The sequence below is a fragment of the Sinocyclocheilus anshuiensis genome, unplaced genomic scaffold (assembly GCF_001515605.1).
Source record: "Sinocyclocheilus anshuiensis isolate Anshui unplaced genomic scaffold, SAMN03320099.WGS_v1.1 scaffold101, whole genome shotgun sequence".
Taxonomy (NCBI): domain Eukaryota; kingdom Metazoa; phylum Chordata; class Actinopteri; order Cypriniformes; family Cyprinidae; genus Sinocyclocheilus; species Sinocyclocheilus anshuiensis.
The window spans coordinates 2,365,256-2,389,133 of record NW_015540892.1 but is presented as its reverse complement, the minus strand read 5'-3'; the positions used below and the strand labels follow the sequence as shown (position 1 = coordinate 2,389,133).

At 37.5% G+C, this 23,878-nt stretch overlaps 1 protein-coding gene across 3 annotated transcripts in view; it reads right to left on the bottom strand.

Annotated features, from left to right (window-relative positions):
* LOC107688848 (formin-like protein 2) overlaps positions 1 to 23,398 on the bottom strand; it is a 32,183-nt gene extending 8,785 nt beyond the window's left edge. For 2 of the 3 annotated variants that reach the window (XM_016486656.1, XM_016486657.1), the window contains exons 1-14: positions 22,828 to 23,398; positions 17,884 to 17,967; positions 14,592 to 14,672; positions 13,753 to 13,829; positions 13,543 to 13,626; positions 8,573 to 8,722; positions 8,366 to 8,474; positions 8,177 to 8,253; positions 7,501 to 7,594; positions 5,319 to 5,393; positions 5,098 to 5,208; positions 4,850 to 4,999; positions 4,595 to 4,696; positions 1,997 to 2,351 (exon numbers count right to left, since the gene is read on the bottom strand). In XM_016486656.1, coding sequence (XP_016342142.1) covers positions 1,997 to 2,351; positions 4,595 to 4,696; positions 4,850 to 4,999; positions 5,098 to 5,208; positions 5,319 to 5,393; positions 7,501 to 7,594; positions 8,177 to 8,253; positions 8,366 to 8,474; positions 8,573 to 8,722; positions 13,543 to 13,626; positions 13,753 to 13,829; positions 14,592 to 14,672; positions 17,884 to 17,967; positions 22,828 to 22,947 — 1,669 coding nt within the window. In that variant the 5' untranslated portion in view covers positions 22,948 to 23,398. Of the gene's footprint in view, positions 1 to 1,996; positions 2,352 to 4,594; positions 4,697 to 4,849; positions 5,000 to 5,097; positions 5,209 to 5,318; positions 5,394 to 7,500; positions 7,595 to 8,176; positions 8,254 to 8,365; positions 8,475 to 8,572; positions 8,723 to 13,542; positions 13,627 to 13,752; positions 13,830 to 14,591; positions 14,673 to 17,883; positions 17,968 to 21,729; positions 21,807 to 22,827 lie in introns of those variants that run through there. The other variant, XM_016486658.1, reaches the window with a different exon arrangement.
* Between the last annotated feature and the right edge of the window lie 480 nt (positions 23,399 to 23,878).

Sequence of the window (23,878 nt, the reverse complement as noted above, 5' to 3'; positions counted from 1 at the left end):
ATCAGCGATTTTACCCCCTCATTTCAGATAAATATAAAGTTGCGAGTCAGTAGCCTGTCGAAGCTATTTTACTAATAAAAGTTTCCGTGCTGTGTTGTCGTGTGTAATAATGTGTGTGCGTGCGTCTATGAAAGCAGCGTAATATAGTTTTAGTTTAGCTATAAACCCGAGTCCGACCCGAAGCTATTCATTAAACATTAACCCGAACCCGACCGGGTAGCAGAGCTCTAAGGTGTTGTAATAATGACAAATTTGTGAAAAATAATGTTTTTTTCGAATAACCTAGTAAGAGAGCCTGTTCTAGTACACCCCCAAAACAAAATCAAGACTTTGTAAAAAAGCATAATAGGACCCCTTTAGAAAGAGCTTTCAGAAAGAGCTTTATTGCCAAGTATGTTTGCACAACCAGGTTTTCGTGAAACACAGAGCAGCAGAGTGTGAAAAATCCTTATTTGTCCGGGAGAGCAAAAGAAGTTCGTCCGTTTTGTTGGGTAGAGAGCCCAGTTGGGAGGTTCGCCATATGGATGCTCGGCAACGGCGTTCTGAATCCGTGCTTCCTGAGCTTCACGAGTGCGAAACTAACAAAAACAGTACAAACACTGGAGAGCCAAACACTGAGGCTGCCGTCTGCGGCGCCATCGCATAGAATCCTTTAACAGAATTACAACATGTAACAAAGAATAACTAATTAGAGGAGATAGACTGATAATTGGTTTGGATGTTTACATTATTCTACTTAATCAGTTCAGGTTAATATACTGTATATGGTGGCTCTTTAAATAATTGCACCTACAAACACCATAAAAACTCAGAACTGGTGAAAACACCACGGTTAGTGCCTTTATCTGCATGGTGGAATGGTGTCCGCGAATATGAGCGAACATGTTGGATGTGTATTGCCTGCTTTTGCAGCCACTTTGTCTCCACATTTTTTGCAAATTGGATCCGTCATCAAGGACAACCCCGCATTCGTTTTTTATATCTGAAGTATTCGGCGGGGATGGAGATTAGATATAATCTCTGTCTCTGCCATTTTCTCCACTGTACGTGCGTGTAAGCAGCCAAGTGAATGCAGAGTGAAGCAGCTGACGGAAATAAGTTGCATACTGTATGCGCAGGTGACTTTTTTTCATTCATTTTTTTGAAACTGTAGATATGCAAATGTTTACGGTATGATAATCGTGTACGTTCAAACTGTGATAAACCGTCATACCGGTATATCGTTACAACCCTAGGATAATAATAAGAAATGTTTCTCAAGCACCAAATCAGCATATTAGAATGATTTCTGGAGTATCATGTAGCACTAAAAACTGAAGTAATGGCAGCTGAATATTTAGCTTTGCCATCCAAGCAATAAATTGCATTTTAAAATATATATAATATGTATATAAAACATTTCTTTATTTGAAATGAAACATTGAATTTAATTTTTTTTTTTAAATTACAGACTTGAACATAAGAGACTTCTTTCATAAACCTTTAAAAAAATCTTGACCTCAAACTTACATTAGTGTATATATTTATAACTATTAATATATTCATAATGTATATTATGTATTCAGCCAACCATCATTTTTACACACAATACAGAAAAAATCCCCCTGGAGAAACCTGAAGTTAAAATGGATAATCATCATAGTTCACGGATCAACCCTTGTAGAGTTTGCAACAGGGGCATTTTTAGGGGAATGTTGTTTCAGGTCTTGTGACAAAGTGGCCCCATTAAGATTCTCTGTGGAACAGACTTTTCATTGGGCCTGTGGGAAGGGGGCCCACCTATAAACATTTAGTTCTCAGGCCCTGTAAATTTAAGTAGTGGCACTGTTTGAACCCAAGACCATGAGGCTACACCACCCCAATTAATTAAAATTATGGCAGTCACACTGGGTAAAACCCATAACATTAATCATCTTTAGATGTAGAAAGTAATCATTTCATTATACCCTCATTAAATGTGTACTGAACCATCAGATTTGTTAAAACCATTACTCACCAGAGGAACTTGCCATTGTAGGTGGTGGAGGGGGAGGAGGAGGTGGTGTGGCCATTGCTCGAAGAGTGCCGGTCTGGGACGTGCTGCCAGAGCTGTACGCTGCCCCAGCACAGGCTCCGGCCAGAGCCATGGCATCAGGGCAGGGGGAAAGAGCCATGGGCTGAGGAGGTGATGGCAGCGGAGACACGTCTCCTTCCCCATCTCCCTCACCCCTCACCTGGATCTGGAGACTGCCTCGGCGCTCAAGCTCATGGATCTTCTTCTCCAGAGTGGACTGCCTCTGAATGGTCTCATCCTTCTCACGAACTATCCGCCGAAGCGTGTGAACTTGCGAGCTGGCGTCCCGGTACACAGCCTGGGTAATTTTGCATTTAACAAGAAATGCATTCAATTATACCATGTTACTGAATAAAGTTATCATGGCTATATTATTTCTAGAAGTTCTTTAAAAAAATAGTTTGTCAATCAATGAAACATTTAAATTGCGAATTGCTTCTGGTTTGTCTTTTGTATGTCCTTTGTTAAATACAGAGCTGTTTTACTTACCAAAGATAATCATAACTGATGTCAATCACATATACAGATTAATATCTAAAAGTTTTTTTTATTAATTTTCTTCCTCTCACTAACATTAAAAACAACTAGCTGTGTCGGTACCGATAGCCTAGTGGGCAGTGCGCCAACATATAACGCTGTTGCGTTGCAGGCGTTCCGAGTTCGAACCCTGGCTCGAGGAACTTTCCCGATCTCACTCCTCTCTCTATCCCAATTTGATTCCGCTCTACACTATCCTATATTAATAAAGGCAAAATGCCAAAAACAAATCTTTAAAAAACAAACAAACAAACAAAAAACAACTAGCTAGGTTAGCTGATTATCACCATCATTTCATACAGCTGTAAGCACACTCTCAGATAACAGGATGTGATGAGACCTGTTTTCTGGTTTGGTTAGGTGACATTCAACATATACTCCATTGATCAAATTAGCCATTAATTACATTAAATAATATATCAATGTTTATGCAATTTTTAAATTGTTGGTCTATACAAATAGGACAACATGGCTGCTGTGTTGTGTGTCCATGATCTCAAATTTAAAACTTCACAATTTAAAAGATTCACAATTGCAATATACATTTTACCAGTGTTGTTATTGTTATTGCTAAAACTATCAAAAATGTTTTTGTTAATTAAAATAAAGCTGAAATAAAACATTCTATTAAAAAAAACGAAAAATTAGACGTTTGCCTAGGCAGTCTGAAATCAAATAAATTTAAGTTGAAGTACTAAAATGATCAAAACTAAAACTGAAATAAAATTTTTTATATTAAATACAAATATAAAAAAGACAAAAGTACATAAGATTACTAAAACTTAAATGAAAACTGAAAATATGAATATAAAAGGTAAGTTGGGGTAATTCAAAATATTATTAAAGTGTCCCTATTATGCCATTTTTAAGGTTGCTAATATTGTTTTATGAGTCTCCTAAAACAGGTTTACATGCATGCAAGGTAAAAAAACACGTTAGTTTTCTCAAAAAATAGATTTAATTTTACCTCATTTCTAAATGATTCGTAAACAACTCGTGCGAAGCAGTTCAAAGAATCAATCTCTCTAAACCCCTCCTTTCCGTGAGCCCTCACTGCTGTGATTGGTCAGATGGCACAGTCCTTTGTAATTGGTCCAGAGCTGTAGAGCGATTGGCTCTGGACTGGTCTACCGCGTACAGCGCGTGTTGGAAACGAAACGCTCATTGTCATGACGGAATGACAGCCCTGGAGACTTGTCAATACATAGAAAAGATGGTATCGATTGTACCTTACCAATTCGAGCTGGAGTCTGATGATGAAACGGTAGATGTGGCTGATCGACAAGAGACTGATTCGCAAGCACGACTTGAGCAGGACGTTTCTCAGCGGTAAGTATCAAGTGTTAGCAAGTTTGTGGTAATTATAAGATGTGATAAAACAAATTTACTCTCACAGCGTAGGATACAGCGTCTTCTCCACATTATGTTAACCACACGGAAATGTTACTGTTTGTGTTGGCGACGTAGAACGTGGGTGTAGGATACAGCGTCTTCTCCACATTATGTTAACCACACGGAAATTTTACTGTTTGTGTTGGCGACGTAGAACGTGGGCGGACATTATGCAAATGTGTTACTTTGTGACATAGAGCCGTAACAGAATAAGATTCAAATTCCTGACGACTCGTTTAGGCGATTGCGAGCCGACTCTTTTTTTTGATAGACAATAACTTTATTTATCGTGCACTGTCGGCTTCACAACTTTGCAGATAGTTTATGTTCACATACAGCTACATGACACACTGCATGAAAGGTAATATTCGAAAAGGCATAATAGGGGCACTTTAAATACTTTAATAATTCTAAAATGACACTAAATGGTACTCAATAAATGTTTTAAATTGTCAGCCCTAGAAATAATTTGAAAGGGAATCTAACATTTTCATATTATTCAAATCTGTAAAAGTAAAATGTGGTGTTACAGTATGTTGACAGGTTGTTATAAACCATTGATAAGATCCAAACAATAGATCTGGGTTCTAGGTCAGGTGATGTTATACTGACCCGGACGGCATCCATCTCTTTGTTCTTCTGCATCAACTGCTTCTCAAGTTCCACGAGTTTAGACATGGCCTCGTTCTCGGTTTCTAAGAGTTTGTCGGTCATCTGCCAAAAAGAGGAATAGTCAGAAAGAGATAGGGGAAAGATGCTGCATTATATTATGTAAATATATATTATCCTGAAAATGAAAAGGAAACTACAAGGAATCAGTTCTAGAAAAGACAAGAAAAACAGACTGGTGTCTGAATATTCGCTCACATGGGAGAGATTCTCCTCCAGTTCCTCCACACGTTCCAGGGCAGCGTTTTTGGTCTCTGCCTCCTCTAGAAGCGTCCCCACGTCAAACAGGTTATCCAAGTAAGCCTGGATCTGCACTTTGAGTTTATCACTTTCAGTGTGCTTCAGCCTCTGTGCACAAAAATACACCCCAGAGACAGTAAACAACAGTGAGTTTCTGAGTGAGCGTAAAGAGAAGATACTTTAAGTACTATGAACAGTTTTCATACCTCCAGATAGTCATCCAAAGCGAGCTTAGTGAAGTCATACTGGAGATGAACTCTGAAGTTCATGTCCTCTACTGAGTGCACCACAATATTGATGAACTGCATGCACGCCACCTAAGTCATGAAGGGAGTGATGATGAAATTTGACATCAGTAGTGGTGAGAGCTTGTCAGTTTAAAAGGCACTCTAGAGGAGAGGGGAAGGACTCCGTGATATAGACCCACCATGAAATCAATATTGTTGTCTTCATTTTTGAAGTGTTCCATCAATTTCTCAAACCTTTGGGATTCTGAGCAGACCTGAGAAACATAAACGACACAAGTTATATTTTAATAACCCACAGAAAACAACACTGTGCTTTTTGGTAATTTAATGTAGCTTTTTGTTTCTGTAGTTTCTGTGTTAATGCATATGATTCATTAATTATCTATGGTCTGGTTAAGTTTACAATTATTAAACAGTTATTTCCTTGTTATTATCAGGAAATGTAAATATTATTGAAGCGAAACACTGTCATTCATAGGCTGCAGCAAAAACACATGTAAGATTAGATCTATAAAGTGTGGGAAATGTTCTTTTCTTATTGATGTATTGCAGATTTTTATTATTCTATTTCCTATGAAGTTTGTGAATCTGTTTGTAACTACTGCTACATCAATCTACCTCTGTCCAGTGTATGTACTGTATACACATTCCACTATGCATGTCATCCATATAAATTGTTGAACACAATAAATAAAAAAATATTTTTTTGCTTTTGTTTGCTTAAAAGCAGCACTATGAAACTTTTGGCGCTCTAGCGGTTAATAAACAGAACTGCACACATCCCGCAGAACATTCCAACCGGAGCTACTTCTCTAAGTTTATGTCTCTGGCGATTCACGCAGGTATGTGTTCCTCCGCAGCGGTGACCAGGCTACAATAGTCCAAATATAAGTACTTATTATAAGTGTACCGTAGTGATTCGGAATAAGACAAAAACGTGGTTTGGAAGATAAATTCATAATGTACTCGCTCATTATATACATTTGGCAAATTTTGAACACATAGTGCTAGGGCTGCACGATTAATCGAATTCAGCTTCTGTCGAATCGCGATCTCGATTCCATTTCGATTTATCGTGCAGCCCTACATAGTGCTGGTTTAAAGAGGAACTGCTTGCAATCGCTATGTAAAATGCATAATTTTAATTTGATCAAATATTCTGTCTACAGGCTGAGACAGTCTTGAGATGTAAAAAAATATTTGGTAACACTTTATTTCGATAGTCCACTTTAGACATTCTATTAACAGTAAGTAACTTTGCAACTACATGTCAACTAGCAGTTAGTAGAGTATTAGTGGACTATCTGTCTACTCTGAGAGTTAGTAGACATCTAGTTGCAAATTAATGAGAATTAGTTGATATGTAGTTGACATGTAGTTACAAAGTTACTTATAGTTAATAGAATGTCTAAAGTGGACTATCGAAATAAAGTGTAACCAAATATTTCATGCAATATTAGTATTACTATTTATAAAAATAGGATTCTGATGACATGATTTCAATTATTTTGAAATATAGAATAAAAGATACAGTTTGTATTCATAGAGTAAGGCTTCATGACATTGAAATAAAATTGATATCATGGCTTAGTGCAATTTAATTAAATAAATGTATGCTTTACCAGTTTCAAGCTTAGCATTTACTGTGAATAGTCACTCTGAAACTGGCACCGCATATTTTTATTTGTCGGCAACTCGTCAAAATGAAAGCTTGACAATTTACCATTTGAAAATGAAGAAATTGACAAATATTAGTGAAATTTTTCAGTAAAATAACATTATTCTTATTATATGATTTTTATTTTACCATATTTATTTTATAGCATTAGTTTAATATTTTTCTGATAATATCACAGCCTCATAATCAATAATCATAATAAAATCATGACAATAGTTATTTTATAGTCATACTAAATTGGGCAAAAACAGTGGGAATGTGAGTCAAATCTTAGTGGAAAGATTTAATAATTGAAACAGTTACTGAGAGTTGTTGTTGTTGTTTTTTTTGGTAAAAAAATTAAATAAAATAACCCCCCCAATTCTTGCAGCCCTGAAAGGATTTCATACTCAAAAATATCTTTTTTTTTTTTTTAATAACTCCCTAAATCAACCCACTAACTTCTAAATATAGCTATTTAAGTTATCTGGTGAAAATTCCTGGTTATCTGGTATTTTTTTTATTTCCCAATATACTGTATATAGCAGAAAAACTTAATATCGCATTGTCAGTTTTTTCCAATATCATGTAGTCCTACTGATGTAGGACTACATGATATTGGAAAAAATTGACAATGCGATATTAAGTTTTTTGTGAAATAAACTGAATGCAAAAATGATGGAAGAAAGAATATCCTTTCTTACCTCTTTGAAATGGTCAAAAGCAGCAAGGATGATCTCGTGTCCTCCTCTGACCAAACACACAGCGGCCAACAGCTCCAAAACCAGGGCTTTGGTCCTGTAGAATGCAAACAAAAGGACACTTATATCAAGAAACCAAACCTGCACAAAATACTTGGCTACAAACTCTGATAAAACATTCCAAGGAACAATTAAGAATTCCAGATACAACTCCTAACCAATCAGGAAATCTCCAAGGGGCAGGTCAAATGGTCCTATTGGTTTTATAGTTGGCAAATTACAGAGGAATTATCCCACCTATACAAGGAGCTATTCATTAAGTTTTGTTTAACAGCTTTGAAAGATTCTGTATCATGGTCTTAGGGAACGGTCTAAGTTACAAACCGTTATCTTCTATTGACCTTAATCAGCACAACTGACAGACAATTCATCTATTTATAGCTTAAGTTTCCAAAGAACAGCCCTTCTAAAAAAGGTCTTTTGTAATAGAAAAAAGGTCTTTGATCAAATGTAATAGCTTAAGGGTTTGGATGAAAGCCTTGACAGATAAGAGAGTTCTCATCAACCGTTCGAGAGGTTTAAACACAGAAACTGGAGAAACGTTTGAGGGCAATGATTAATGTTTTCACATATATGTTGGTTAGGAGAAAGCAATATATACTGGTATGTGTGTGGTTACCTGGGGTTTTTGTTGTTAAGGCTAAGAGCAATTTCATTTACAGCATGGGGATGGGACATAACCATGTTGAAGCCATACTTCAGCCGAATAATGTGCGATATAGAAAAGGGAAAAATGAAGAGATTAAAACAATTATGTTCTGTTTTTCAATTCAGGTGTTCTTAAAAATTATATTCATAATCTGCTTACCTGGTAGTTCATAATAGCTCTGAGACACATGATGCAGACATGAACGTCATCTTTTTTACACACCAGACGTGAATTCTTCAGAGTTCTGCGACTGGGCAAAGTATTAGACCTGAAAAAGCACTACAATGTTAAAGGCGGTCTTGCAAAAATATATTCCAATTTTCAGAATGAACAAAAATGTGCTCGTGTCTGTTTGTATGCATCTACCTAATGGAGTGCCGTGTGGATCGTGGTATGCTGCTGCCGCTGACCGGTGATGGTAGATTGCTGTCGCCATGGAGATCTTCTATAGACCTGCTCCAAGGGGTCTCTACAGAAGTTTCACCTGTGGTGCTCTCGGTTATATCTCCATCAAACCTGAGAGAAAATAACATGAATATGTGTTTAAAGCATAAACAGAAAATGATGTATAGATTGTGTAGTTTGTTAAAAGTACGACAAAACACTGTGTGCTCCCAACTCCTTCTTGCTGAGAAAGTGTGTTTCAGTCACGTATCAGGCTCCATCACACTTAGAGTTATTTGTTACCTGTCAAGGTAACAAATGACTTCTGTCTTCTAAATTTGGTATTTCACTGCTAATACTATTATGGCTGGTTTTTACAGAACCACTCTTTTGAACAAGCTTAAGAATCCTGTTGGCATTCGTGGACAGGTCTGGTTTAGCTCCCACCTGTAAGATTGATATCCCTTGTATGTGTGTGTGTGATAGTGTACGTAAAAGGACAACTGTCCAAACAATAGTAAAATATGGTATGCCACAAGGTTCCGTTTTAGGCCCAGTGTTGTTTTCCTTGTATATGCTTCCTTCAAGTGATATTATTAGGACACATGGTCTTTTGTTTTCATTGTTTTGCATAACACACACAACTGTTTATTTCCTCCAGACCAGAACAAATGCCACTAATAATGAAAGTTCTATTCATTGGACCAAATGATCCTAAAGATAAGGTACTACAATCTTTGTCTCTCTATATATATATATATATATATATATATTAGGGGTTGCACAGACTAATCAACTTCAATGCTCTGCCATGACGCTTTAAGCTTGACGTCGACTAGTCGCTGGTCCTATAGAGGGCGCAACAGGATAAGAAATCTTTGGAGGACTTCTACATTTATGCTCTGTTTCCAAACAGTTAAAATGACAAATAAGTTAAGCCCCTTCTGAAAAAGAGCAATCTTGATAGCACCATATTGAGCAACTATAGACCAATATCAAATCTTCCTTTTATAGGCAAGATTATTGAAAAGGATTCTTGCACCGCTCTTGTTTAGCCTGTATATGCTCCCACTAAGTCAAATAATGAGAAAGAACCAAATTGCCTTTCACAGCTATGCTGATTATACCCAGATTTACCTAGCCTTATCGCCAAATGACTACAGCCCTATTGACTCCCTCTGCCAATGCATTAATCAAATGAACAGTTGGATGTGCCAGAACTTTCTTCAGTTAAACAAGGAGAAAACTGAAGTCATTGCATTTGGAAACAAAGATGAAGTTCTCAATGTGAACGCATACCTTGACTCTAGGGGTCAAACAACTAAAAATCAGGAATCTTGGTGTGATTCTGGAGACTGGCCTTAGTTTCAGTAGTCATGTCAAAGCAGTAACTAAATCAGCAACACTTACGAGCTGCTTTTAACTTCTGCTGATAAAGACTGCTTCTCTCAAAGACTATTTCTTTACACTGTTTTCTGCTGGCGCTTGAACACACTTTCCTTATTTTCTCCACAACAAAAATCAAAAATATTACTGGATGCTCGAAATTGAATGGGAGAATGCACGTTTTAAACAGCTTATTGTACAGGTAAGTTAATCGCTGCTCTAATCTAATGTGCTGCTGCACTGTAACGCACACACATAGGCTGCAGACAGAAGCGCGTACATCACGCACAGATCGCGAGTACACAGAATCATTCAGCGCGGAAATGTACTGTCAACACTGTTAGTCATCGTCACATGACCAGCATTTACGTTGCGTCTCGTCTCGTTTTCGTCACGTGATAAAGGTTCGCTGACGACGATATTTAGTCATAATTTTCGTTGACGAAAGCAACACTACCTGGAACCCTTAGAACTCCTTAGATCCCTCTTATCTGTCATGCTCATCATTTAACTATTTCACAAACCCATTAAGATCCAGAAACTATTGCATTTTGACAGTGCCAATTAAGAAAAACTAAAAGAAACGAGATGAGCATTTTCTTACATGGCTCTTAGCCTTTGGAATGGCATCTCTAACACTGTTCAGACAAACTCTATTTAAGTCTATACTTTTAACTCATCTGTTTAGCCAGGGATATAGTTAAATCCCCATAGTCAGCTTCTAATCCTGCTACACTTATTCGGTAGGCTGGCAACTATTGATCCTTTTTTTATTAGAAGCACTAACATTACTTCCATTTCTTTCCTTCGCCTACAACTTAGGACACCCATGCAGAGTTTCATTAGACCCTATCATGCCCAATCCCCTGGCTCAGCATCAATCCACACTTTTTAATTTAATTTAACTATTTATTAAAGAGCAAATATAATGAAAAATACCCTGTTGCAAAATTAACATGTACATGCTTATATTAGGACTGTCAGTCTATTACATTTACATTTACATTTACATTTAGTCATTTAGCAGACGCTTTTATCCAAAGCGACTTACAATTGGGTACAATTATTAACATTTTTTATCTAATTAATTACATGGTGAGGTGATTAATTAATTCAAAAACTAAATTTGGGTAAATGACAGATTTTTTTTTTGGTGAAGTATCCCTTTAATTATTATTTTTTTTTTATAAATGAAATGATCCTCTAAAGAAGAAACTAAACCTGCCAGCAGGTGACGGTGAATGTCTTTATGAGTCATTCAAGTCGTTCAAAATGCAGATTCATTCAGAAACTAAACACCGCTACGTTTCTCACAGATGCTTAACAGTTCTGCTGTGGTTTTATTGGTAATATTTTCATAGGCAAAATTGGGCAAAAACACACAATATTGTGTTTAAAATATAACAATATTCTTATTTACTGAACTGATGTATAAAATCACATTTGCTATTCACTATTTCACTATTCAGACATAAACAGCACTCTCTCTGGTGTGATTTTGCTTATCATGTGATATAAATTAGAAAAAAACTTATACAGGGGCATTTTTTGCCCCAGTATCTTGAATTATAGGGACATGGCAGCTGATTGATTCTCTCCTGTATCGGTAGCCCCATTTCAACTGGGGTTCTCCATATACATCGGCCATTATCCCAGTGTTCACGTTCGTTATTTCTAAGGTCGATGTTTTCATTGTGATGAGTGCGTTGTTGATTTCAGTTGCACGCAGCGTCAGAAGCACGCGCTTATCAGTCATATCAACATAGTGTTGTGGGAGAAGGGAATTAAAAGTTATCGCTATGGTTGTTGCAGTTCCAAGTGAAATGCATTGTGGGTAGTGTAGTTCGGAGAAATGTGCTCGTGTGACATGTGCTATCGTGTGTTGTGTAATTCAGAAAACTGAGAAAGAAAGTTTATATTCTGCTTTATTTGTTCATTCAAGTCAGACTAAATTATGATATTTGCTCAGGTGGATGCTGGGGTCTTATCTATCGGATTACAACATATCCATTTTGTTAAGTATCATTACACACAGTGCGCGTCTAATTAGAGTTAAGCCAGTCGGCGTGGTAGCCCAGGCAAACATAGTCATAGGCCATTATTGTTAAGCCGGTTGGCATGGTAGCCAATGCTCACATAGTCCTAGGCCACTATTGTTAAGCCGGTCGGCGTGGTAGCCCAGGCACACATAGACATAGGCCACTAGCGCGAAGCCGGTCGGCGTGGTAGCTCAGGCACACATAGATAGTAATACATGCGGTTCACATGGCTTTTCGGAGCAGCAGCAGTACAAATTTCTTGGCGATAGATCTGCTTTGTGGGGGATGTCTTGTCTTTCCTTGTCTGTTCATCTTCATGCGTGTGGATACATGCATGTCCACTGATGCAGCAGTTTATCATTATATTCAGCGGCATGCATATATTGGCTTGTATTGTTTTGTGTAAAGTGTCCCCTGCTTTGTGGGGGGTTATTCATATGTGTTATATGTGCAGCAGCAGTATTTCTTACATGCTTACAGCAGCATGTTGTGGATGTATTGGCAGTAGCAAGTCTCGGTACTAGCTCTGCCGCAGCAGCGTAGCAGATCTATTCCTATACGTTCAAATGAAATCATCCTCTAAAGAAGAAACTAAAACTGCCAGCAGGTGACGGTGAATGTCTTTATGAGTCATTCATTCATTCGATTCGTTCAAACAGCTGATTCAGGAATTAAGTAAACGGCTCTCTCTATGAATGGGCTTTTGAATCATTGATTCACACAAGTCGTTCAAAACGCAGATTCATTCAGAAACTAAACACCGCTACGTTGCTCACAGATGTTTAAAAGTTCTGCTGTGGCTTTATTGGTACAGATCAGCAGCATGTTGTGGATGTATTGGCAGTAGCAAGTCTCGGTACTTGCTCTGCCGCAGCACCAGCAGCAGCAGCGTAGCAGATCTATTCCGCCAAGACCAAATACATTAACACTGTCATGTACATTACCATGCCAATCACTCTGAGAGTTGTCATGACAGAACTGCATTTATGAAGTTGTTGCCCTGCATCATATATGTCAACAGTCAACTGTATGAAATGTAAGATGATGTACAGGTCTTGGCAGCAGTGCATTAACTGCGTTAAAATATTTTAATTGTGTTATTTTTTCATAATTAAGTTAATGCGTTAAACTGACAGCCCTAGTTTATATAAAACATTAGGTATTTTTTAAGCTAAAATGGTGATCACATCACAAGATGCTGAAAAACTTTTTTCACAGTATTCCAATTGATCGTATTCAATCTTGCTTTCACACTGACCTATATAAATATAAACCTTGCACATTTCCATTCATCAAACCTTCTGTCAATGCTAAATGAGGCTAAATGAATAAAATGCTAAATGAATTTAATTCATCACTACTCTTTCTTTTGTCAAAATCAACCTAGCAGTGAGGGGTGACAAGATTTCATTAACAACAGTCGACTGTTGTGACAACCCCTAGCCAAAGTGTTCTGAGGTGGTAAGCAAAAGCAAAAGACAGCAGGAAAGACAAAAATTAAGATTGACAAGCAAAAGAACTACTTACGTGACAGCATACTGGGCAAAAGACAGGTACTCCACAAGAACATCAAGCCCTTTATTTTCCTCATTGAGAAACTCTCTCACCCACCTAAGTGAAGAACAAAACATTTAATAATCTTTCTCCGACTGAATACCTCAAAAGAAACCTTTCACAGTTCTAAAATGAACTTAATTCATGTTACATTGAGGTTGATTCATTGGACATGTGACTCACCCGATGTGATTGGTCCTAAGAGATATCTCCAGCTCTCTGAGCACTTGAGTTGACTCTTGAACTCGCCTTCTAAATTTCTGTCAAGAGGAAGAGATGTCCACTTCTGAGCAAGTATGTACTTGATTTGGTTGGAAAGTAGCAAATGCCAATCTTTTATCATCAACTTTTTGATGATGAATGTGGAATACTTTCAAACAAGTTGTCAACTTATCAGAAAGTTACACACATTTATATATATTTTATATATATAGTTATAAATAAATAGTTTTATTTTTTAAATCCTTTTTGAGCTTGCTGATCTTTAAAATTATATATTTTTTTACCCACCACAGGAGTGCTGTTACACTTATAACCTTGAAGGAAACTATCAACATGTATCCAAATTTATAATTTACATTTATGAAATGTACCTCTTGATGCACCCTCTTGATGCCATCTACAACTCCAGTTTGAGAGGACCTATATTAGAGGAATTTTATTCTAATGATTTTTATTTAAGTGCTATATGACTTGACTTGTATATTCAATAAGGATTTCTGGATGGGCCATTAAATTTAAGAGGCTGGTGTTTATTCCATTACTTAGATGCAGCTTTAAAATATACATGAGACATTTCTTTTTATTTGCATGTATAAGTCCTTCAAGGCATCTTTTCACATACATGTACATACTATCTACTAAATACTAACTGCAAGTTCCTTGCTTAAGGGCACAATGATAATCACCCCTTACAGAGTTTGAATGTACAACCTTTGGATACCAGGGCTAGATCTTTAAATATTTGCGGTCTATTAATTAAACAAGTCACAGAGACAGTCTGCATACATGAAGGAACTCACCTTCCTGGTGACGGCAGGGTCCAGAAAGCTTCCGAGCTTCTGGATGTACGTATGGGGAGGATTCTTCACTTGGAATCGTTCCTGTTAGACACGCAAATGATGCTATATTTCTATTATCCATATTTAACACTCCTCTTGAAGCAAGTTCAAACCCCTCCCCAACTTCAACATAAAACATTAACTAAGCAAACCTTCTTTTCTGTTCAGTTATCCTCTGATCTAATTCCCAATCATTCAACTCCTCACAGAGTCTCACTTTTACCCAATCACTTCTGAACCACATTTCAGCCTTGAAAGCATCATGGCAATCACTGAGATATGATCATTCATTATTTAGACAGCAGGCATTTCACACTCTTTCACCTCAACAAACATTTCCACAGTCAGCCATGTTCTCCTTACGTCAAGTGTAGCCATGGTGACATGATGTAGAGAGAATGTATTAATAAAGAATGTGTTTACTTAGTGGTGCTGTTATAATAAAGGAACTTTCCTCTGTGTATATGTATTAGGGTGATGTATTATGTATAATATATCTGTACTCATTTTCAGCTTGGATTGATTTAAAGTTCTAAAGGTGTACAGGAAATACAACGAAAAGAAAAAATCAGATGTAGTGTCATTTAACCAACTTTAAAAAACACTGGATAATTAAATATGATTTCTGTCATTGTAAAAGATAATAAAACAGATATCTGCTTTATTAGAATCATTCTTATACTAAAGGATGCTAACAGGAAATAAAACTAATAAAATGACAAAGTTTTGATGGGGCCACGCAAAAATAGATCTGTAAAGGAGTGGATAGAAATGAGAAATCTCAAGTGTATTCCAGTGGTTATTTAATCGGTTGACCAGATCACAATTGTCTGTTGTTGTTGTTTTTCCAGTGAATAAAAAGCCAAGAAACCACAATAGAGCACTTGGTAGGACTAAAAGAGCTCTTGCTACAGAGTTCTTGTGATTAGAGATCGACCGATATATCGATTTACCCGATATTTAATCATTTTACACTAATCGGATATCGGTTTTGTAATATCGGATTCACCAATAAACGCCGCCATCTTGTGGATGTTTTGAGAATTGTGCGCAGGATCACCATTGCAGCGCACCTGAGGGGAAACAAGACAACAACAACGGCGTGCACAGGTACTTGATTTACTGTAGTTAGTAAACTTTATTTAACATAACAGCCATTAATGCACAAATTAGATGCATTACATAAATGCCTGATATGCAGTTTATGCAGCTTGGCTCGAAGAAATAGAGACGAATTCACGGAGTCACATAAAATAACCCGTCAAGTCCTGTCCCAATAAAGACGTAACTTTGCGTGAATTAAATAATATGCAGCCATGAATGGGCGCATGTTGGAAATAAAAACGCTAAATTGAATTCTCTGTCTGTTGTCTATGCTCATCATTAGTCTCGTGAAGCCGCTTTCATATTGCTGTTCACTCACAGGGTTGATGCTCAGGAAATGCTCCAGCACGGCCACAGCATGTAACTTTTAACACGATTCACTTGTTTAAAACACCCTAAATTGTATTAACATTTACTATATAACCATTATTTCGCTAATAAACATCTAAATAGATACAACTCTATGGAAATTAATTATTTATTATCTCCACGAGCGATCGCAGTTTGAATATAGTTCTGTGTAAATGCATAGATAAACTGCGCTGTCAGCAGGCATTTCATAATCTAGAACGACAAAACCATTATTAGTAATTCTGATATAACATGCCAGTTGAGAAATGCAATAAAATACGATGTTTCGTTTGTTATATTTCAATATTCCAGAGAATATTATTCAGTGAATTAACATTATCCAGTGAATTATTCTTGACTCTGGACCTATTAAACATCTTATAAACCTACTAAAACTGTAGTTTAAAATAAAGTTGATATGACTCCTTACCTTTATTTATTTTCTCCATTTGAAAACATTAGACCTTCTACATTTATTTTGCTTATTGTTAATATTAGTGTTGCTGCTGATGCTTTAAATAAAATGTTTTTTTATTGTTGTAATGTGAAGATTAAATTTAACATGAAAGACTGCTAATTTTCAACCCTTTTTTTTTAAGATGACTGAAAGGAGGAAAAACCAAAGTGAAGTATGGACTTCACTCAGTCATTTATTTACTTTATAACAGTAAATAAATATTGGTTCTGCATATCGGTTATCGGGCACATAAACATGCAAATAATTGGTATCGTTATCGGTTATAAAATATCAATATCGGTCGATCACTACTTGTGATAGCAATGTCACATTAAATTACGTTGAACGTTGAACGTATACACATTGTAACTGGAATTTTGTTTTTGACATAATATAATTTTTTTTTAAGTCAGGATTTAGGGTGGCATGCACATGGGTTGTCATATTTAAATTTTAAAACAGTATTTTTCTGACAAAATAATGGTCAAACTTTTTATTTGAAATGGAACAGTTTACTGTTATCACAGACAACATATTAAAATAATAATAACAAACTGAATATGTTTTTTATGGCACATATAGTATGATATATGTGAGGAAAACTGTTGTTGATATTTATATGGCCAAAAGGCAAGATGAAATTCTGATAGGTTGTAATGTAAATCAGTGAGATCTTTATAACATTAAAGCACAGAAATAGCAATTGTCACTCTATATCTCTCAATAGTATTATGATATTATACTTAGTTTATAACTGAAACTCTGTAGTTTTTATTCTGGGGGATCAAACATATAATGTCATGCAATACAAAGATGATTAAGGGATGTACATATTACTCAAAAGGCTGATTTTTCATATTTGATACTGACAATTTAATATGATTTCTCTATCGTTTCATCATTATTATTAATAAACAAAAAAAACATTGATAATCAAGTTGCTTCAGTCCAGTAAGTTTTCCTCTGGAAATATCACAAACAATATAAAAGTTATTCTTACAGTTTATAAGATTTCACCGCAAAAAGACACATGTACCACAACCTAAAGGAGGACATTTTTAGAATTATAATAAAAGGCATGTAGTAAATTTTGTACAACAGGTTTTTCAGCAAAGTTTGAGCATGTTGATAATTTAGAGGCCATGAAACTTGCCTATCAAATGATACATTAGGCTTTATAGAGTTAACATTGGGTATAATAAAGACTTGAATTTTCTGTGAAAAGGAAAAAAGACAGCTGTAACAACCTCTGACTAAGAGGTTATGTAACAGTTCTGTAAAATTTCTTTCTGGCTTATCTGAGACTCAATATGCAGAATGCATGTAAACAGACTCTCTCACCTGATCACATATCAGTTCCCATTTTTTTTCATTGTCATACTGTCTAAGGAGCCTCACTTTATCCGGAGGAAGGTTCATAGAGTTCTGAGAAAGACAGAAAAAGAGTCAACATTATTTTTTCTCACACGTTTGAAGGCATTCTGTACATAACATGTTAATCAAAAAACACAAGTGATGAAAAGCTAAATAGCTAGTCTCTAGAGACACCATGGATTTTTCTTTGCAAGTTGTTCAAAAGCAAAGACGTCACAAGCAGTGCATAACCAGTTTACTATTTTGTCTCATCTCTCATCTAAGTTCAAATCTAGATTCCGTCTGTGAACAGACTAAATATCTTCAGAACAGCCACATTCTTCTCTGCAACAATCATACAGAAAATAAATATCTGCAATTTCATACAGAATATCATCAGCATTTTAAAAAAAGTATTAATTTAATGAAACATTCATGAGGCTCCCTAAAGGAATAGTTCACTCAAAAATGGGAATTTGCTAAAAATCCAACATGTAGATGAGTTTGTTTCTTCATCAGAACAGATTTTGGAGAAATTTAACATTACATCACTTGCTCACCAATGGAGTCCAAACAGCTGATAAATACATCACAATAATCCACATGTAATCCACACCAAATCCAGACCATCAATTAACTGTGTGTTCGTAAAAAAACAAAACCATTATTAATGTGTCACTTGAAACTGTCGGTTCTGGGCAAAATACCAGTCCATAATCCATAATGGTGTTTCCACCAATAAAATGTTGTCCTCTCACATCCATATTCACAAGCATTTTGTTTAGAACAGTTTTTCCCAGGTGAAAAAAAGTGCACTTCCGTAATGTACGGTAAATAAATTGCTCTATTTACGGTTTTATTTAATTTATTTTCAGCATGTGCACGTTTTCGCGTAACGTAATCAGCGTTGTTTACGTTCAGTAGACAGCGCGCGCATGCTGAACGTAAACAACGCTCATTACATTGATTACGTTCTGGGGTACTCCCCAAAATGGCAGAAGACGGTAACTCGGGGAGAAGAACCGCTGAATAAGTTATGCTATTATTGTTTTCTTTGCGCACAAAAAGCATTCTCGTAGCTTCGTAAAATTACAGTTGAACCACTGATGTCACATGGACTATTTTACCGATGTCTTTGCTACGTTTCTGTGCCTTGATCATGGTAATATCCTTGCTGTCTATGAAGGGTCAGAGAACTCTCAGATTCCATCAAAAATACCTTAATTTGTGTTCTGAAGATGAACGAAAGGTCTTACGGGTTTGGAACGACATGAGGGTGAACTATCCCTTTAAAGGGATCCTATTAATATGTGTTTTTCGAAAACAACCTAGTATGAGAGCCTGTTCTAGTACACCCCCAAAACAAAATCAAGACTTTGTAAAAGAGCATAATAAGACCCCTTTAAGTAATATAATGGATTGATAGAATCCGTTTAATCCATTGCTTGAATTTAAATGATATTTAAATTAATTTAACTGAGCCCATCAAAGATAACTGACTGAAACATACTGTTAGTTCCTCATGCATTTTTCTGGTTACTTTCTGTTCTTCTATTTGGGCATAATAAGCCAAGCCCAAGTTTGATTAAATGATTAATGAGAGAAAAGCTCTGGAAATCTAACAGTCTGAGCATCAAATGAAAACACAGCAGCAGTGCCCAACATGTGGAAGAGGGTGAAGAGACTTGGGCTGCAAAAGCCAACTCTATTGGGACAGAATTTGTGATGCAAATCTGAGAAAACGAGGCAGCATTAACCAATTTGCATTCACTCCCCCCGCTCCGTTTCTCCTCTCTCAGGCACAAACACAGACTCAAACAGACAGACGTGCCCACACACATGCACGATGCACACACGGCATGAAGCGGTTATGCTGATTTGCAGACTTTTGATTCTCAATGCACTGATTAGATCATGAGTGTTTAGAGGGCAGGTCTCTAATGTAAGCAAATGATGTGTGTCTGTTTGGAGGACACCCTGAAAATCCAATCAGGGAGATAAGCAACGGATGACCTATTCTAAGTGCACTGATTAAAGACCCTTGAGAACTTCACATGTAAAGCTTGTCAAAAGAATGTGGTTTTGAATCAGTTACATTAATCAAGGCACTGTAATTACAGACATGAACAGGAGCAGCTAATATCAATAAGAAAACAGGTCTGATCAAAGTCAATGGTACAATACAGAGACAGGTAGTTACACTTTACTGATCTCCGAAGGGAAATGTAGGGTCTCTGGGGAGAAATTTGTACCAATTTTATGCCACTCCAAATGTAATTTTAATAGACTGCAAGCTAGATTCTGATGAAAAAATTAAATCACAGGATAGATATCATGTATGTCCCCCAAGACATTATCTTGAAGAGCCCTTCCTGACAAATTGGAGAATTTCAGACCCCATTACAGACAACAATCAGACAGATTGTGCCAATGGCTGGAATATCAACCAACAAGACCATACTGACATCGTAGCTCTATCTGTATCCAAATAAGTGCATTTACTTTTGATGCCACAGGGGTTATTGCTCATGTTAAAGCACCTGAAAGAATCCTATTTAAAGGAAAATGCAGGGAACACAGTGGCCTACAGAGCACGTTGCGATGACTGGATTAAAGGGTTAGTTCACCCAAAAACGCAAATTAGCTTGTGTTTTACTCACCCTTGAAGCATTCTAGGTGTATTTGACTTTCTTCTTTCAGACGAATCCAGTCGGAGTTATATTAAAAATTGTCCTGGCTATTCCAAGCACTATCATTGCAGTCAGCGGGTGTTGCAGTTGAATGGTCCACAAAATAAAGCGCGCGCATTCATAATAAAACGTGCCGCACACCGCTCCGGGGGGTGAATAAAGGCCTCCTGTAGTGAATCCATGCGTTTTTGTAAGAAAAATATCCATATTTCAAACGTAATAAACACTTTTCTCTCACTTGCATTATCTGTCATACGCGGAAGCCGTTCCGGCGGATGACGCAGCACGTATGCGCGTGCCTCTGAGATATGCTAGTCTCGCGAGTTTGTTTATAGGAACAAAGTTTCCTTACTTTAGCAAAGGAAAACCAGTCTCCTCTTGGTTTATATCGAAATCCTCCAACATTTTTCTTTACAAATCCTCGGTTTGTACTTCTAATTAGTGACCAGCGTCTCTATTGTTCTCTCTCCGCATTCGTCACTAATCACGCAACGCCGACATCTTACGTCATCCGCCGGAACGGCTTCCGTGTATGACAGATAACGGAAGTGAGAGAAAAGTGTTTATTATGCTTGAAATATTGATATTTTTCTTACAAAAACACAACCATGTGAGGCACGTTTTATTATGGATGCACGTGCTTTATTTGACGACTTGTGGACTGTTCAACTGCAACACCCGCTGACTGCAATGATAGAGCTTGGACTAGCCAGGACAATTTTTGATATAACTCCGACTAGATTCGTCTGAAAGAATTAAGTCATATACACCTATGATGCCTGGAGGGTGAGTTCAAACACAAGCTAATTTTCATTTTTGGGTGAACTAACCCTTTAAGGACACTAGGACAGACTCCTTAAATCATACATAAATGCATAATCACCGCTATAAGCAAGCATGTGTGCAAGCTCAAAATTCTGGTGACGCGAAAGCAGATGAAAAACCAAAAGGATTCCACAATAAAGGTGCCGCGCGCCTGCAATTAGTAGCTATCATGCTCGCGCAAACAGCATCAAAGCAATGCACACTGCCAACCGCACACAATAGAGGCGTGTGTGCTGGCGTGGGCTGTCAGCTTCCATACTAGTTGTGCACATGATACAATTACATCGATATGGCTTTTGAGGATATAAGTGAAAATTACCAGTGCGATTGCAAATCTCTCCTCCAGTTCGGCCGGGTCCGGCATGGGCAGTTTAGAGGGTTTGCTGCCCCTCGCCCTGAAATCTGTGAGGTGGGACACTAGGACAGACTCCTTAAATCATACATAAATGCATAATCACCGCTATAAGCAAGCATGTGTGCAAGCTCAAAATTCTGGTGACGCGAAAGCAGATGAAAAACCAAAAGGATTCCACAATAAAGGTGCCGCGCGCCTGCAATTAGTAGCTATCATGCTCGCGCAAACAGCATCAAAGCAATGCACACTGCCAACCGCACACAATAGAGGCGTGTGTGCTGGCGTGGGCTGTCAGCTTCCATACTAGTTGTGCACATGATACAATTACATCGATATGGCTTTTGAGGATATAAGTGAAAATTACCAGTGCGATTGCAAATCTCTCCTCCAGTTCGGCCGGGTCCGGCATGGGCAGTTTAGAGGGTTTGCTGCCCCTCGCCCTGAAATCTGTGAGCTGAGCATCCATTCTTTCTGCGTTCCCCATGTTTTTTTGTCTGATGCCCAGCGACGGTAAACCCTTTGGAAAAAACGTATTCGGCACCAAAATGTAATCAAGAGGCAAAATGCAACCAAAAAAATAAAAAATAGTGCAGGCTTCGCTGACTGCAATGATAGAGCTTGGACTAGCCAGGACAATTTTTGATATAACTCCGACTAGATTCGTCTGAAAGAATTAAGTCATATACACCTATGATGCCTGGAGGGTGAGTTCAAACACAAGCTAATTTTCATTTTTGGGTGAACTAACCCTTTAAGGACACTAGGACAGACTCCTTAAATCATACATAAATGCATAATCACCGCTATAAGCAAGCATGTGTGCAAGCTCAAAATTCTGGTGACGCGAAAGCAGATGAAAAACCAAAAGGATTCCACAATAAAGGTGCCGCGCGCCTGCAATTAGTAGCTATCATGCTCGCGCAAACAGCATCAAAGCAATGCACACTGCCAACCGCACACAATAGAGGCGTGTGTGCTGGCGTGGGCTGTCAGCTTCCATACTAGTTGTGCACATGATACAATTACATCGATATGGCTTTTGAGGATATAAGTGAAAATTACCAGTGCGATTGCAAATCTCTCCTCCAGTTCGGCCGGGTCCGGCATGGGCAGTTTAGAGGGTTTGCTGCCCCTCGCCCTGAAATCTGTGAGGTGAGCATCCATACTTTCTGCGTTCCCCATGTTTTTTTGTCTGATGCCCAGCGACGGTAAACCCTTTGGAAAAAATGTATTCGGCACCAAAATGTAATCAAGAGGCAAAATGCAACCAAAAAAATAAAAATAGTGCAGGCTTTTTATAGGTGACCAGACACCCTCTCCATCGATGCAAACCCGCAGCTCTGTATCAGATGCGAGACTTCGACAATAGCATCCCTACATTGTTAATCCGTATCTGTCGGGCCCTCCGTTCATTTTTCGGAGCTGTTGAGCATCGTTCACTCAGCGGCAGCGGCTCTGAAGCTGGGCGCATTTATCTGTATCATGCACAATAAATGCACTGCTGGAGGTTTGCGGCATGATAACGCGCATGGCTCGGACTCGGGCAGGCCAGTTAATCCGCGCTGTGTGGATGATAACAGACGGACTTCAACAAAACGCAAACTCTCCCATTCAATCCCCGACACAATGAAGCCTTTCAGCACCAATCCCCCGCTGGGGAGTGCCAAAAAGCCATGCTGAGGAGTCGAGGGGGAGGCAATGTTTTGTTCTGTTGCATGCTGGTATTTGTAGTTTGGAAAGCTACATATATTTACTGTAACGTTCTAAAAAAATCTCCTAAAGTACAACATTTATTGTAGTGTATTGTAAAAACGACCGTGGTCATGTAACGTTATGACGTTGTGCATTATTTTATCCATTGTATGTTTTATTTTATTATTATTATTATTTATTTTACATCTACATTCTTCAAAATCGCCACCATTTCCCTTCATAACAGCTTTGCACACGCTGGAATTTAGTACATTTTGAAGGAAAAGAAGGAAATAATAATAAATGTTATAGTATGAATTTAAGTTAGAACTACAGAGAAAATTAATATTATGCTTATAGCCTTTTATTTTATGTTTAACAAGGCAATTATGCCGGTTTAAGTGATAAAAAATTAGGGTAT